This window comes from Orycteropus afer, unplaced genomic scaffold (assembly GCF_000298275.1).
Source record: "Orycteropus afer afer isolate SDZICR_OR568_19922 unplaced genomic scaffold, OryAfe1.0 scaffold00037, whole genome shotgun sequence".
NCBI classification, from domain to species: domain Eukaryota; kingdom Metazoa; phylum Chordata; class Mammalia; order Tubulidentata; family Orycteropodidae; genus Orycteropus; species Orycteropus afer.
The window spans coordinates 12,031,477-12,048,793 of NW_006921624.1; the positions used below are offsets into that span (position 1 = coordinate 12,031,477).

Consider the following 17,317-nt stretch of genomic DNA (forward strand, 5'->3'; position numbering starts at 1 on the left):
GCCTAGGGCATTTGACTGCTAAACAGAAGGCTGGTGGTTCAAACCCACCAGCCAGTCCCGGAAGGAAGGTTCGACGGTCTACTTCCATAGTGATACTGCCTCAGAAACCCAAGAAGGGGTCACTATGAGTCGGATCTGACTCCACGGCAGTGGTTGCATTGCTTTTTTTTTTTTTTTTTTTTTTTTGCCTTGATTCAAAAGTAACGAAAGTGAGTAAACAGGAACAGTGAGTGAGCACCTCACTTAGATGATGCCAGCACCACTCATGCCATATAGGAAGGGACCCAAGGGATTTTTAAAAGAAAAACTGTAACCAGACTTTATAAGAAATACACAATTTTTTTAAAGGTGGTAACTAATTCCATTTTTTTTTTTTTTTTTATAAGCCATTATCTAATTGAAACACATAGGAGGAGTTTCCTGTTAGAAAACACATCACTTTTCTATTCCCAGTCAAGCAGATTGTAAGTGACAGGACCAGCGTTTGGTTCAGGCCCTGCCTCCTTGGTAGCACCTGCACTTACTCAGTGCATCCCGTAACTCCAGCCTCTGGGTGAGGATGGTGAGGGACTACAGGACTTGAAGCAAGTTTCATTCCGGGAAATTTGCATTTCAATTAAAAAACATTTTCCTTTACCTCGACACTTGCCTCTGTATACCTACCTCCACCAGGTATGTGAGGAAAAAGGAGGATGATGTTTAAAAAGAACCTATAGCCTGTTTTATTGAGCCTCCAAATTATACAGAACCCAATACTGAGCACTTAATGTACTTATTCTTTATTTTATTTAATTTGAAATAATTGTAAATTCACATATAGTTGTGAGAAATAATATAGCAAGATTCCCTATGCTCCTCAGCCAGTGGTAACATCTTGCATGGTTAGATCTAGTACACTATCACAGCCAGGACACTGACATCAGTACACTCCAGTGACCCTACTCAGACTTCACCAGTTTTACATGCTTGTGTGTGTGTATTTAGTTCTATGTGATGTTACCACAGGTGTAGATTCATGTATCTACCATGACAGTCAAGACACAGAGCAGTTGCATCACAAGGATTCCTCACGCTACTCCTTTCTAGTCCCAGTCACCTCCCTTTGTCTCCTCATCCCTAAGCTCTGGCAACCACTAATCTGTTCTTCATTTCCATCGGGGTTTTTTTTTGGGGGGGAGAGTGCTATATAAATGACATCAACCTGTTTGTAACGCTTTGAGATTGACTTTTTCACTCAGCATAATCCCCTTGAGATCCATCAAAATTCCATTTTGTACCAATAGTTCATCCTTTTCATTGCTGAGCATTATTCCATAGCATGGATACACACCATATTCATTTTTAATCTTCTAAAATCTATACTGTATAATGTATAAGGACTTTTCATGAAGGTAAAAACTGAGACTCGGGTGTGTCACCTGAAGCCACATAGCCCCTCCATGGCAGAGCAGAACCTTCTGACTTTTAGTCCATGGAACAGCCTAAGAGTTACATCTCTCTGTTTTCCTCCCAGACATGGACGCGCCCAAGGACCTACGGGTGTCTGAAACTTCGGAAACCAGCCTGAATCTGCTCTGGAGGACACCTCTGGCCAAGTTTGACCATTACCGCCTCAATTATAGCTTTCCAACAGGCCAGCAGATGCAAGTGCAGCTTCCAAGAGGCACCACCTCCCACATTCTGAGAGGCCTGGAGCCGGGGCAGGAATATACCATCCTCCTCACAGCAGAGAAAGGCAGACACAAGAGCAAACCCGCACGGGTGAAGGCGTCCACCGGTGAGTCTCACCTCTGAGCTCCCTCCAAACCCTCTGTTGATTTTGAGGTTTGTGGATTCCCTCAACCAGCATGTCTGCACCTGAGAAAGCCCAATAGGAAGACAGGTTTCTTTCTCTACTCATGAAGTTGCCAAACATCACTTTAAAAGAGTGACTTCCCTCTTTCCCAAGTAGAAACTTTTCTTTTTGTCAACAAGTTCAGCAAGAGCGCCTCGCTGGGCAAGAGTGATTTTTAAATATTTCTTTATTTCTTTCTAGTAGAACTTAAAACTTAGTGTTTGTATATGTTTCTCTTTGGGTTTTTTTTTTTTTCAGTTGTGAATTTTTCAGATTCTCCTAAATTCTTTCTTCTTTTTCTTCCTTCCTTTACCCAAACAACTCATTTATTTTTCATTCTATTTCTTTTGAAGATGATCAAGATATTGATAATAATTCTTTGGTTATTTTCTATTAAATATTTTTATTCCAGGTCTTTTTTTTCTCCACGATTCCCACTGAGGAGTTGTACATGGTCCCTGGAGTCTTTCACAGAGTCTTTCCATTCCTCTTTTCTCATAGTCACTAAGAGGTGAACACTGGACTTAATCCTGACCTCCAGTGTCCCTTGTAGCCCAATCATCCTACTCACTGAGCCTCCTGCCATGTTTCCTCACAGGCTAAATTGAAACAACTATTGAAAAATATGCACGTTTGATTTTGATCCTGAAATATCCAGTCAAGAAGTATATGTGGAAAATGGTATTTCTCCAGGGTTTGGCAAGGAATGGTCATTATTTTCCATTAAATTAGTGAATATACATTGAGGATCTACAGTATACTGTGTTTTATGCTGATACTTGAGAGAGAAGTGGGCTACCTAGTAAGCACTGTTACATTGACTCAGGGAAGATTAGATACTCAGAATGTTTGATGGAACTTAATCAAAGAAAACGAGTGCTCAGGGGAAGGAGAAGGAGCTAGCAAAGGTTGGCTGAGGTGTTATTCCAGCTGAAATTAGGTAAGCAGTGAAGGGATTATAATGATAAACATACTTGGGAATGCCTTGAGGAGTCTTTTTCATTTATGAATACTACCAAATGCATGTAACAGAGATTTCAAATGACAGTCACTTGAGTAAGATAAAGGTTGGTTTCCTCTCTCACAAAATAAATCTCAAGTGAGGTGTTTCAGGGATGGCATGGTCCAAATTCTCAGGGACTCCTTTTATCTTTATTTTCCACCATTCTTAGTTCCTGGTTTCCATTTTCAAAGACACTTCAATGATACAATATGGCTGCCGCAGTACAATGTTCACATCTTTGTTCCAGGCTGTATGAAAGAGGAAGAATCAAAACCAGAAAAGAGTGCTTCCTAGATGATTCTTTCTAGAAGCCTCACCAATGACTTCTACGCACATTTCACTAGTCACTCCAACTTGTAGATGAGGCTGGTGTGGTGGTTACGTTTGTGGTCAACTTGGCTGGGCCTGGTTGAGTAGCTGGGTAGCTGGATGTAGTATTCCCCATGATAAGACTGGAATCAGCTCCGTCGTGGAGTCTATTGTGAGCAGCTGAATAGCTGCCTCTGGAATGTGGTTTGCTTCCCATATATAAGTAGCAGCTTTGGAAACCGTCTCTAGTTTATGGCACGTTTGGACCCTGCATGTAGCCATGCCATGCTCTGCTGACCATGGGACTTACAATGGACTTGAGTTAATGGCCTGCTGTGTGGTTTGGCAACATTGGGACTGTGCCATTTTATTTGTCAACCTTGGGTTTGTTAGCCTCAACAGCCATTAGCTGTCTGAGTGAAGAAAAGCCTCTAGCTCCGTGGGCCAGGAGCAGGAGGCACAGTTGAACCCCAAGGTTGAGGGGCTTTCACCCAGCCCTAGAGACTGGCACTTTGAACTTGGACTTAAAGCCTCCAAATTGTAAGAATAAACTCCCGTTTGTTAAGGCCATCCCATTTGTGGTACATTCTTGTCAGAGTGGCACTAGGGAACTGGAACAGCTGGGGAAGACAGTCTTTGGGTAAACATTATGCTGTCCATATGGAAGCATGGTTGGTTGGTTGTGAAGAAGAGAGGGAGAAGGGATATTAGATAGACAAAGAGAAGCCTCTGCCTGAGAGTCTAAAGTGAGTTCAGGTGGTCAGTTCTATCGATTCTGTTTATGTGCTGCTTCCACGCAGGTATGAGACATCAGGAGTAGTCTATAAAGGGCCATGAATATCATGTTAAAAGTCTTAGGCTTCATTCTTGATAGTGAGAAAGAGCCATGGAAGTGTTTTATGGCAGGCAAGGCTTTTAGGTTCAGTCATCTTATTTTGACAAAATGAGATCAAAGCAACTTAGTCTTCCCTTTGGGGTAGTCAGGTTTGGATCTGAATCTCCCTGCTATGGGAGAACCATTCTTTGTCCCACAAATAAACACTAAAAGTGGATTTCTCACCAACCTGGTGTTTAGTGCTGTCATTCAGCCATGAGATATAACTACCATCATCTACAAGATGCTGGGAATCGAAAGATTTAGAGTTGACACTGCCAGAAATTCCTCCAGGTCAGCTGTTTGCATGCACCATAAACACAGAAATGGGATTTTGAAACTCTAATTTCTCAGACCCACTGACATTGTTCAGAGGGTAGATTCTGGTACACAGCTTTAAGAAAAAGACAACAGCCTTTTCATAAAGAAATGCTGAGAAGTTCAGTGAGGAACTACACGACGGAAACGCTTGGCCTCTGGGGCAGCAAGCCTACAAGACTGTCCTTTACAATTGAAATGTGTGTTCAGCATTTGCGAGGAGACTCTTGGGTTCCATCTCCATCTATTGTCTGCTGTGCTTTTATTCATGTTATTCCTCCTCTTCTCCTAATTCTTATTCCTCTCCCTTCAATTTATCTACTGATTTCATTTATGGAAGTTGCACTTTTTATTTGTCTATTGTTGTTGTTAAGTGCCGTCAAGTCGGACCCGACTCATAGCGACCCCTCCTTGGTTTCCAAGGCAGTATCACTACAGAAGTAGATTGCCCCATCTTCCTTCTGAGGAGTGGCTGGTGGGTTTAAACCGCCAGCCTTCTGGTTAGCAGTCAAGTGCCTTAGGCACTATGCTACCAGAGCTCCTGACTAGCCTTTGTTTAATCCGTCAAACCATCATTTCTGTTATCTTATAATACTGCAAAAGGCTTCACAAGTATTGGACTTTTCAAGATTTATGCACTGAGTGCCATCAAGCTGTTCTTCTTGTTTTGAAATGTCAATAGGAAGAGAACATGATTTAAGTTCATAAAAATGTACATTAACCTTTCAGAACTTGTATGTGCTTACAGAGAGGAAGTGACAAAAAAACATGTGCTCTTCTATTCACATAGTCAACAAATATTTATTAAGCACCTATTCTAAGAGCCAGAGGTAACAAAATGAATTTCCTGGCCTCATGGACCTTACTTCCTTTGGATGATAGATAAATAATAGATTAGATAGATAGATGATAGATAGAAAAGAGAGAGAGAGAGAGAGATGATAGATAGATAGATGGATAGATGATAGATAATAGATAGATGATTGATAGATAGATGGATTTTTTTTTAATGTAAAGGCAAATCATTAGAGGGCTGAGAGCAGAAAATAGATATTTTTTAGAGACTCTTCTGCCTTTTCTATGGGAATTAAACTGTAAAGAGGCAAAGGTGGGATCAGAAAGACCAGTTAGGAGGCTAGTGCATAGTCCAGATTAGGAGTGATGGTAGCTTTGAAAAAGGTGACAACACTGGAGAAAAATGAGTGTGGCAACAAGCAAAATGAAGTTCTTGCTTCATGGCGCTTACCTCCTTTGGTAGATGGATAGATGATGATAGATTGATGGATGGGTCTCGAGGTAGGTAAATAGATGGATCCATAATTGCCACAGTCAATTCTCTAGAACAGGTCAATGGTAAACTTTAGCATCCAACACTTCCAGCAGCTGCAAAGTGGAGGAGTATCATCTTGGTGAAAGGATCTGGGTGGTACGCCAAGAGCATCCACTGCAGTCGTAGCCATAACACTTCCTCTCTAAGTCATAAACTGATTCTCCTTATTTTCTTCATTAATTGCCACCAAAATAAATAAATAAAAGGAAAAAGCAAAGAGGTAACCAAAGTGTTTTGGTGGAAATGTCACCATGACTATTGCTATTTGCTGAGGACATGGCATTATGTGAAATAACCTATCAGCTATGTGGACAGGATCTGAGGGCGTTATGTAATCATAATCAGTGATCTCAAAGAGCTGATTCAAAGAGAAAAGACAATTCTCATCAGGAAGAGATGACTTCCAGAATGTATCTCCTCCTCTTCCCATCTATCTTAACTGTAAGAGCTGAACTGGCAATCCCTTAGTCACCTCCTTCCTCTCCCAGGTAGGTGACTCTCCTCACATCTCTTGCAACCTGGAACCTGAAATTTCTTTCATTTAAGAGAGAAAAAAAAAAAAGTTTCATGTCAAAATTAGAGGTAAGACTAAAAAAATGCAGATAGCTGGAGAGGACCAATGACTTAATTTACACTGAGAGGTAAACTGTCAATGTCAGATAAGTTCTTGGCAAGAAATTCCTGACAGAATAAGTTAAAAACAAAAGAGGAAAATGGAGTAAGAAGAGTTTAAGGGTCATAAAATTAAATTTTCTTGATCTTACATTTTATTTCCTCCTATGTCTCCTTTATGCATGAAGAACCCTGGCATATTCAGTTAGGACATGCTCCTGGGTATAGGTGGGCTTAAACCCCAAAGTCAAGGATATAATTATTACATCTGGGAGTACTGTCCTCAACTTCACAAGGACCAGCCAGTTTAAAACTAGATCCACCATTTTGAGCTTTGGGGCCACTCTTTCTCGCAGGGACATGTCTGTGCTATTAATAACTGCCATGAAGTGTTGAGTGTGAGTTCCAGGATATGTATTTGGGGGACATTGAGGAGGCCACAGAATACAGGTCAAGATCAGGGGTAGGTAAACATTTTCTGGAAAGGGTAAAATGTTTCCCATAACTATTTTAGACTTTGCAGGCCATCCAATCTCTGTCACAACCACTCATCTCTATTGTTGCAGAAAAGCAACCAGCAGCAGCACATACATGAACAAGCATGGCTGTGTTCCAATACAACTTTATTTGCAGGCATTGCAATTTGAATTTCATGTAATTTTCATATGTCATGAAATAGTCTTTCATTGATTTTTCTCCCAACTGTTTTTCAATGTAACAACCATTTTAGCTTGCTGACTATCAAAACAAGTGGCAGGACAGATAAAGTGTAGGTCATCGTCTGCTCACCCCTGTTCTAGATCAAAGAAGACTTGAAGGAGTGTAAGCTTTGTCAATATGGAGCAGTTCAGAAGAATAGTCCCAAGAACTTAGAAAAGTCTGCGTTAAATAGATTCTAGAAAGGAAACATTTTCCTCTCTGGAAGGATCTTTCCAATCAAATTGGGAGCTAATATTTTCAAGTAAGAAGCCTACTTTAAGGGACATGTAGGACTCATTTGAAAGGAGCAGCAATGTCAGGCAATTTATTCATTTAAATGAGTAAAAGGCAGCTCCTCAGTCTTGTTAACAGGATCCATTTTCTGAGAAAACCCTTTCTTCTTTGGCCGTGTGAAGGCCACTTAAGCTCAGACCTGAACAAATTATTCTGTTTATTCAGGAAATGAATGAAGATGGTGTATTTGACTTAAATTGAGCCTAATAAGCTCTGTTTGTCCAAGACTTCAGTCTTTCTTTCAGTCCAATGAGATACAATTTTTCAAAGACACTGCCTTCCTCAGTTCTGCCTTACTTGTGCACATTAATGTATCTTTAATCTTTACAGATGTGGTTCGGGTGAACGTGATCCCCAGAATCTTACACAATCCCAATATAAAGAAACTATAAAATAGACCTGCCAGATTGAGGAGGCATGAAAGGAATGGGAAACAAGAGTAGCCACATGGCTGAACAGCTCAGACCAAAGCCACAGACAATCTGACGGTTTCCACTTTCAAAAATGGAAACCACAGCCCCGAGTGTCACTAACCTATACTGATAAACAGAGGGAAAAAACTGAACTATTGCTGTTGAGTCTATTCTGACTCATGACAACCCCGAGCGTTACAGGGTAGAACTGCTCCATAGGGTTTTCTTGGTTGTCATCTTAATGAAAGCCAATCACCAGGCCTTTCCTCCATGACATCACTGGCTGGGTTCGTACTGCCAACTGTGAGATTAGTAGTTGAATACAAACTATTTGTACCAACCAGGGACTTATAGATACCCATAAAACTTTTAAATCTACAGGATTCTGGTCAATAAGAAAATATTATTTCTCAGACACAAACCCAATATGCGTGAAGACAAAATAATCATGATTATTTTGATTTTTCTGTTGGTATTTTAAGGAGGAAAGTACCACTAAAGGATGCAGTGGACAACACGCTGCCCCAGGACCTGGCACCCATCCTCACTGGCAGCAGGTTTATCATCTCTGGGTTCTCAGTATGAATGTACTTTGAGAACTGATTTAACTCACTCCATCTCTGTCATTATTCAGACCAAGCTCCTGAACTGAGAAACTTCACGGTGACTGAGGTTGGCTGGAATGACCTCAAACTCAACTGGACCACAGCTGACCAGGCCTATGAGCACTTTGTCATTCAGGTGCAGGAGGCTAATAAGGTGGAGGCAGTTCAGAACCTCACGGTGCCCGGCAACCTCAGGGCTGTGGACGTCCCAGGCCTCAAGGCTGCCACCCCCTATAGAGTCACCATCTACGGGGTGACTCAGGGCTATAGAACGCCAGTGCTTTCTGCTGAGGCCTCCACAGGTATCTCTTACCTTTCTACCCATAGCTTTGCTTTTCCCAACAGGAAACTGTCCAAGGATAATCAGAAACAACTCTCTTTTGAAGGGATTTGTTCTTCCATATGTTTTAATGCTTTGGTGTCCAATAATGGAAGTCAGGCCATCAGGTTACACAATGCAAGGGCCCACTCAGACTGAACTCCATGTGAATGATGCCCTCAGGAGTTGTGCAGAGTCAAGCCTTTGGCACTTCACACACAGTTCAAATGGAGGGGCCCTTTAGCCTAATAAACAGGCTCACTCCTGTTAAGGAATATTACTCACTCACTCACTGCCGTCAAGTTGGTTCCAGCTCATAGTGAACCCTCCTTGGATTTCTGAGGTGGTATCTCTTTGGAAGTAGATTGCCCAGTCTTCTTTCTGAGAAGTGGCTGGTGGGTTTGAATTGCCAGCCTTCTGGTTAGCCGTCAACTGCTTAGGCACTACGCCACCAGAGCTCCCAAAGAGTATTAAGACAATATATTTAAAAGGTGGAGGGTATTACTATGTTAATCCTTTCATCAGCTGGAAGTTTGTGCAAATCCCTAATAAGTTAAGAAAACAAATACTTACCTACACCTCTTCCTCCTTGCTGTATATCCAAAATTTAGGAAGTTGCATGATGCATGTTTATCTATAGAAAGACAAATTTTTTGAGTAACAGAAAGATTCTTGTGTTAAAGATTTCCTGGACCTGGTGCTTGATTTGATCACTAAACTAGTTATTTGTTCTTCTCCAGGGGATACTCCCACGTTGGGAGAGGTAAAAGTGAACGAGATGGGCTGGGATGTCCTCAAGCTCAATTGGACTGCTCCGGAAGGGGCCTATGAGGTCTTTCTCATTCAGGTGCAGGAGACAGACACAGTAGAGGCAGCCCATAACCTCACCGTCCCAGGAGGACAGAGGTCTGTGGAGCTCACCGGGCTCAAAGCCGACACTCATTATAACATCACCATCCGTGGGGTCACTCAGGACTTCAGCACAACCCCTCACTCTGTAGAAGTCTGGACAGGTATTCTAGACTAATTCACTAATTTACTTCATTCCATTTGTCTTTTCTCAGGAGGGATCAGAGCTCTGTCCTGCTCTAAACTGTGTGCAGCTTCTACCACACCGGTGAATCACCCTCGCTTTTTCCCAAATGTCATACTCCCTTATATGGCCAAGTCCTAAGAGTACCATGGCAACTTATCCCATGGAAATTTCCACTACCATCCCTGTACAAAATTGAGAGGTGACTTTTCTTTCAAAGCAAATTTTAGTCATATAAGAAATTGCAAAGCACATCTTGGAGGGGAAAATTAAAAAAAATAATAAAATAAATAGCTCTGAGCTCATTTTCAGAATGCACAAAAGGATTCCCCAAAGGCCCTATTTGTATATCAAGAACGTAAGTCATCAACAATTTCTAAAACTACATTTCATTCCCAAAAGCTGAATAGAAAAACCCTGGCTCTAGTGCCAGCAATTGGAATGCTGAATATCTGCTGTAAATCGTGCGTCTGTAATCAACACTAACCAGACAACTCATTGCAACCTTAGCCAAAATACCAACTCACCTGAATCCCCAGCATGCAATTGCCTTTTTTAGTAACTCAGCAACTCTGTGTCCTTGTGCAGAGGAGTTTCCAGATCTGGGAAACCTCACAGTGACCAATGTTAGCCGGGATACCCTCAGACTGGACTGGACCTCCCCAGATGGGACCTATGAGCAGTTTGTTATTCAGGTCCAGGAGACTGACCAGGAAGAAGAGGCTCGCAAACTTACAGTTCCTGGCCACCTGCGTTTTGTGGAAATTCCAGGCCTCAGGGCTGGTACTCCTTACACAATCACCCTACAAGGCGTGGTCAGGGGCCACAGCACTCAACCCCTTGCTGTGGAAGTCATCACAGGTATCTGACCCTCCTCCCAGACCATAGACATGATGTGAGTCACCTGTCAGTGGAATAGAGAAAAGTGCCCATGAGACAGGGTCCTACCTCAGTGTTGGTGACAGGCAGCACGAGCATGAGGTCTAACTCAGGGAGATCTGGGTTAGAATTCCACTTTACTGGCTGAATATTCTTGGGTAGGTCACTTGACACCTCCAAGCCTTTTCTCATCTTCAAATCAGAGGCAATACTCCTGCTTCAGAATACTGTTTTGAGCAGCAAATGAGAAGGTGAATGAAAGTGTTTACTACCAACATGCCTATCAGGCAGCAGGTTTCCAACAGGTCAATAGTAAGTAGCCCAATGTACTGTGTGGCAGCCAGTTCAAAATAATAATAGCATAAATCATCGGGCTGTAGTGGAGTACAAGGCGAGAGCTTTATCAACCGTGGCTTCAGAGTCTCTCATACCACCCAACACAGAGACAGATCTCTGCAGAACAACCTTGGCAGATGTCTAGTGATTTTCTGCCAAAATTTTCCAAGTCTTTCTCCATAACACATACTCAAGGCTGAGACGTTCCCAGGAAGGGAAGGCATATTTGACTTCAATATTCTTCATTCAGTGTGAGGGAAAAAATCCTCTCAGTTTATTCCCTGCAAATATGCTGCCCCATGTGTTATAGAAAATAGTGTGCTGTTCATGAGGTTTTTAGAAATAGCTTTAAAAAGAGCCCTGCTGGTGCAGTGGTTAAATGCTTGGTCACTAGCCGAAAGGATGGCAGTTCAAACCCACCCAGTGGCTATGTGAGAGAAAGACCTGGTGATATGATGTCATAAAGATCACATCCTTCAAAAACCTATGGGGCAGTTCTACTCTGTTACATGGGGTCACTGTAAGTCAAAATTGACTCAATGGCATCTTACAACAACAGCAACAATGGACAAATGGACCAAATTTTTGGTGATAGTGTTTTTTTTTGCTAGAGTCTAACCCATGTCCTTCTCTATATACTCAGTGTTTTGGTCAAGCCATCCAAATCACCTAATCCAAATTGCCTAATGTCTTTATTACTCACGTATAAACTTGGTTCTTAGTGGAAACTACACACACTTGCAAAAATAAGAAAGGTGATATTGTGAGACACCTAAGTGACCAGGTTCTCGTTGTCCAGAGTTTCCTAGAATATTTTCACACAACCCAAGAGCAAAAGGGCCTTTAAGGCATATGAGCACTGGATACTGGATTCTAATAACTGACATTTTTAGTTTGCAAACTTTTTTAGCAGTAAAACTCTTTTTGCAGATGAAATCTCACAAGGAACCCCATAATATGACAGATAAAAGAGCAGCTGTTCTTGCTGAGGCAAGAAGGAGGGGCACCCATGTCCCCACCCCATTTATTCCAGAAAAGCACCAGATCCAGTGAGCACATTTTGAGAATAGCTGCTCTAAAAGACAGAGATTTCTCAAAGTCTTGTGATACCTAGTCCACTGAATTATGGAATACTTGAGAATAAATGTCTTATACCATTTTTTGGCTATGCTATCCGGAGATATTCACCTATCTAATTTTTAGTCCAATGCCACTTCAGCCTTCAAGAGAGAGGCTGAGATTACATTTAACCCTGAGAAGCATCCCACTGAGCCCTGGTTTTTTCCATATCCCAAATCCAAATTTTCTAGGTCACCTGCAGTAACTACATCAAATTTCCATTCTACATTGCAAAAAAAATTAATAACGTGCCCTGCTCTGAACCAGTTACTGAGAAAAGCATAATTACTTTTAATTAGCGGTAGACACACTCATTTCACACAAACTGTCTTGCTTCATGATGTAGCCATTCTTCCTTCAGACCCAAAATACCATTGGACTAAAACCAAAAAACCAAATTCACTGCCGTCGAGTCGGACCCGACTCATAGCGACCCCTCCTTGGGTTCCTGAGGGGGTATCTCTACAGAAGTAGATTGCCCAGTCTTCCTTCCAAGGAGTGGCTGGTGGGTTTGAACCACCAGCCTTCTGGTTAGCAGTCAAATGCCTTAGTCACTATATCACCAGAGCAGGCCAGCATCCTATACATAATCTCCCAATCCCTGACCCCTGAGAAAAATCCAGAAGGAAAACAACATACTCGTCAAAGCCTGAAACAGCACATGCTTTATAAACCCAGACAGAAAACACAAGCCCAGCAATGAGATGGTCTCTCTGATTTCAAGTAATGAAACAAAACCAGTGACTCTCTCCCACATAACTGAGAAATTCCAAAGGAAAATATTTACTTTTAAGCTGCCACCTATCAGGCTCTCACTATATATCAGGATAAATTTTAGCATTTATTTTATAAACTATAAAATATTTGTAAGAGATTTGTAAATATTTTATCATTTAATCATCACACAATACAATGAAATGGGTATTTGCCCATTTAAAGATGAGGAGAGTGAGCTTCAGAGAGAAGCAGGGTGACACGCCCAAGATTATGCAGCTAGCATGTCTCAGCATTAGAATTCTAACCAAGGTCCATTTGCCTCCCAAACCTGCACTTCTAACCATTCCCTACTTCCTTCCTCCTGACCCACAACCTTACCTTTTTCATGTGCCCTTAGTTGCTAGCAGTGCAAACTCGGAGACCTCCTATGGGTTGTGCATTGTCCAGATGTCATTTCCATCTTAAGGGTGGCAAGTGCACGTATTCCCCTTTCTGACCATATCAATTCCTGAAAAGAGCTATGGCCAAAGTACCAGGGTTCAAACTGGAAATGCCCAGAGACCAGTAATAACCAAAAAAGCCCTTCTCTCACCCTTTTCTCTTTCCAGAGTTGGGTTATGGGGCATTTTGTTTCCTCACGTTCCCTTTTGAGAACTGACCAATACCTCTCTGTCCTTCTTCAGAGGAGCTCCCCAAGCTGGGAGAGTTGGCCGTGACTGAGGTTGGCTGGGATGGCCTCAAACTCAACTGGACCACAGCCGACCGGGCCTATGAGCACTTTGTCATTCAGGTGCAGGAGGCTAACAAGGTGGAGACAGTTCAGAACCTCACGGTGCCTGGCAACCTCAGGGCTGTGGACATCCCAGGCCTCGAGGCTGCCACCCCCTATAGAGTCACCGTCTATGGGGTGACTCAGGGCTACAGAACCCCAGCACTCTCTGCCGAGGCCTCCACAGGTATTTTCTTCTCGATGCTCTCCCCACAAAGTACCCTGCTTCTTTTCAAGAGACCTCGCAGGAGTTAGTTTCTCTCCACAGCTGACTCCCTTCCATGTGCCCTTCAGCTGCTGTCTGTGCATGCTCAGACACTTCCCGGCTAGCTGTGCCTTGGTCCAGATGCCATTGCAGCGCAAGGATGAACAATGCAGATATTGCCACTCCTGGCTCCAACCTCCTCACCTCTCTCCCCCAAACTCTATCTGGCTGATCCTACAACTACCTCTCTTTTAAATTATGCCTTTTTGTTTCAGGAGACAGCCTGACAATTTTAATTCTCCAGTGCTTGGTTATAACTGAAAGCCCACCCTTCCTATTCTATGAGTTCCAATGGAACATAGATTATTTACTTTAGAGAGGTTTTGCTAGTTGGAGAGGGTGCTTCATTATGTCCAAATCCTTCAAAGATACGGGTATATGGTTCTTGCATTTATGAATTGCTTTTTGAAATCCACTGAGTATAATAAAAGACCTGAATTAATGACCTCCAGGCAATTGTCTCAGATATTGAATAAACCGAAAAGGCAAAAAAAAAAAAAAGTCACACAATTATGACTGGAGACTGTACCAAAGACAAAGTCCTTAATTAGCAGAAGTACACACAGCAGCATTTAGCACAAGGACTGTTCCAAGCTATGAATGTTAACAAACTGATACCCCTTGTGCCCTTGTCAAGTGTTGCTCCCTGGAGTGTTGGCCTGTGATGGCACATGCCCTACCACAGACCCAGAAGAGTACATTATAGCTGACTCATCACTGTCCTCAAGTTACAAGGCTTTCAATGTTTCCCCAGGAGCCCCTCCCCAACACTATCTTCAATTGCTTATCTTCCTATGTGCCTAGACTAGCTTGAAGTTCAAAAGAAGCTTTGTTGTTTTGTTTTGCATAAGCCTGTTCCCTTGTTTATGTGATTATTGCAAGTGAATCGTCATGGCAAACCTATAGGGCCTAGTTGAGTTTGGCAAATACACATCCACATTTTAGTCCCAACTCATTTCAGTAACTCACAGAAATAAACATAAAACATCAGGCAATCTCTGATGGCAATGGCCTTGAAATGCCTAGAAATTAGCAGCTCTCTTGAGGTTGCCCTGGATGTACAGAGGCTCTTTATCTGGCATCCACAAACATCCCCTCCCCGGAAGGCACACAAATCATGTGTCACTTCTGATCTTCCCTGCAGATCTTGTGGTTTAGGTTACTTCAGTATTTTTATGTTATTATTTCTTTTTGAGGATAGCAACATTCTTGCTTCTGGTGAGTTGGGCTGGGCAAAGGAAGGGACATAATCCCGTCTGATCTGCATCTCACCAAAGCTGTTGTGTTGGTCGCAGAGATTAGGACTCTTCTTCCTAACCAGAAAGTACTAGCTTTTCAAACCCTGCTTCTGCCTGCCCTCAGCATGTTTTATTCCTGTTGCTCAGAAAAGATTTGCAAGACTATCTCCAAGACAAAATGTTATTTCTTAGGCAAAAAAGGTTGCCTGAACTGCTCTCTTGATTGGCAATGCAATACTAGCCTTCTCGGCCCACACAGAAGCAGGTAAAGAGAGGAGAAGCTATTTTAACAGACTATGAGAAAACTTGGCCCTGTCCAAAGTATGAAGAAAATACCAAGAATTGCACCAACAAAATTGCCAGTTCCCTTCTTAAGGCATCAACTCAGAAACCTCAAGGTACCACCTTGGGAGTGTAATGGCATCAGAATTATTTAGTTCTCATTATAAAAGATGGGTGTTCTCTTAAAGCAAAAGACGCCACAGGGAGCCAAGTAATCTTGACCTCTCAGATGCCTTTCAAAGCCTATGAGCTGATGGCACTCCTGTCTTTTGAGGGATGGGCAGCATCCCTGAGGTGAGGCTCTGGACTCGCCCAGAACTTGGGCACAGAGATTCCTGGTGAGATCATCCGGCTCTCCTCACCGAGACCTCTTCCCCAGGGCCGGAGCATGTGTAACAGCTGCAGAGCCAAGGAATCTAATCGCCATACCCTTGCCATTTTATTTTCTCTTTTAACAAAGACTTCTCTCTCTCTTTCATTAGCTCTAGTAACATTTTCCTTCATATTGGCAATAACCCTGAGCTAACAGATCTTTCTATCCAGCTACGATTCTATTAACAAACTCAATCTTAAAACATAAGTCGAAGGATTAATTCTGATTTATTTTTTCTTTTCTCCTACCTCTCCTTTTTCAGCCAAGGAACCTGAAATTGGAAACTTAAATGTTTCTGACATAACTCCTGAGAGCTTCAATCTCTCCTGGACAGCTACCGATGGGGCCTTCGAGACCTTTACCATTGAAATTATTGATTCCAATAGGTTACTGGAAACGGTGGAATATAATATCTCTGGTGCGGAACGAACTGCCCACATCTCAGGGCTCCCCCCTAGTACTGATTTTATTGTCTACCTCTTTGGACTTGCTTCCAGCATCCGGACCAAAACTATCAGTGCCACAGCCACAACAGGTACAAATGCCTTGTTCTGCTTCTAACACCCTCTCTCCAGACTTCTTTACAGGGTGAAGCCACTTCCTCTCCTCATACATTGAAGCACAAGCCACAGTGAACCAAGTCTTCCATGACGCCAGGCTGGAGCACCGTTTAACACACTTATCTTCCAACAGCAGCCCATATGGTAGCTTTCCATAAAGGCATTTGCCTAACTTACAAGCAGCCAGAACGTTTGCAGCATGAAATACAGTTTGGTCAGATTATCATGTGGAATCAGGAGAAAAGAATTCTACTCTTCAGTAACTAAAAAGACATAGCTAGTGTTGCCCTTGACTTGGAAAGAAAGGTGTTTGAATGAACCAAACAGGTCTTAAAATTTATATTCTTTGGTGCCCTGGTACTTTTGTCTTCCTAGTGCCCCATTTGACCTCTTAAAACCCAAATTCCTCAATGATTTAATGAAACTGAGTTCATTGTTTTTTGTTTTTGTTTTTCTCAAACTGGGAAAGTGAAGAGAAAGAGTGCTGGTTACTCACCAGCTGAGTATGGGAGACAGCCTTGCCATTCAGGCCACTATGTCTAAGAAAAGACAAGGCCGTGCTATGTTTTCCCCTGAACAGTGAATGGTAGATGGCAGGAATGAAAGTAAAAGAGTCTTGTTTGAACAAAGAGCTTGGTTAACAAAAGAGTAAACTGCTCTCACTTTACATTGATGGTGTCTGTAAGATACATCCTATGTCAGATTCCCTCTGGCATGGAGCCGAAAGGAATCCTATATTAATTTATAAAGGAGAACCTTGTCCGATCTAAATAGGCTTCTCAACACATTTTGGTCGGGTCATGGCCATTGCCTTCTCCTCACAGATAAATAAGATATCACAAACTGAAAATAAAAAAAAGATATTTGTGGAATAACCCCAGGGGGATATCTCCTTATAGTTCACAAAAGGAGACCTCACATTCTGGGGAATCCAGGAGGAGTATTAACATTGTAGCATCAAAATAGTCTATCATTTTAGTTGCCCTCTCTTTACTCTGTGTGAGATTATACATTATTATCAGGATAGTCCATAATAAAGGCAGAGAGTTACCATTATCTAATTCTCATCTCAGTCAGATTAAAGGATTAAAGTATGAAAAAAATAGCAGAGAAAATTAGTCTGGCATATATATATA

At 42.2% G+C, this 17,317-nt stretch overlaps 1 protein-coding gene across 1 annotated transcript in view; it reads left to right on the top strand.

The window, feature by feature from the left end:
* TNC (tenascin C) overlaps positions 1-17,317 on the top strand; it is a 72,619-nt gene that overhangs the window by 14,202 nt on the left and 41,100 nt on the right. Inside the window, exons 9-14 of the mRNA XM_007936674.2 lie at positions 1,514-1,777; positions 8,321-8,593; positions 9,351-9,623; positions 10,232-10,504; positions 13,378-13,650; positions 15,884-16,156. Of these exons, the coding sequence (XP_007934865.1) occupies positions 1,514-1,777; positions 8,321-8,593; positions 9,351-9,623; positions 10,232-10,504; positions 13,378-13,650; positions 15,884-16,156 (1,629 nt within the window). The remainder of the gene's footprint in view (positions 1-1,513; positions 1,778-8,320; positions 8,594-9,350; positions 9,624-10,231; positions 10,505-13,377; positions 13,651-15,883; positions 16,157-17,317) is intronic.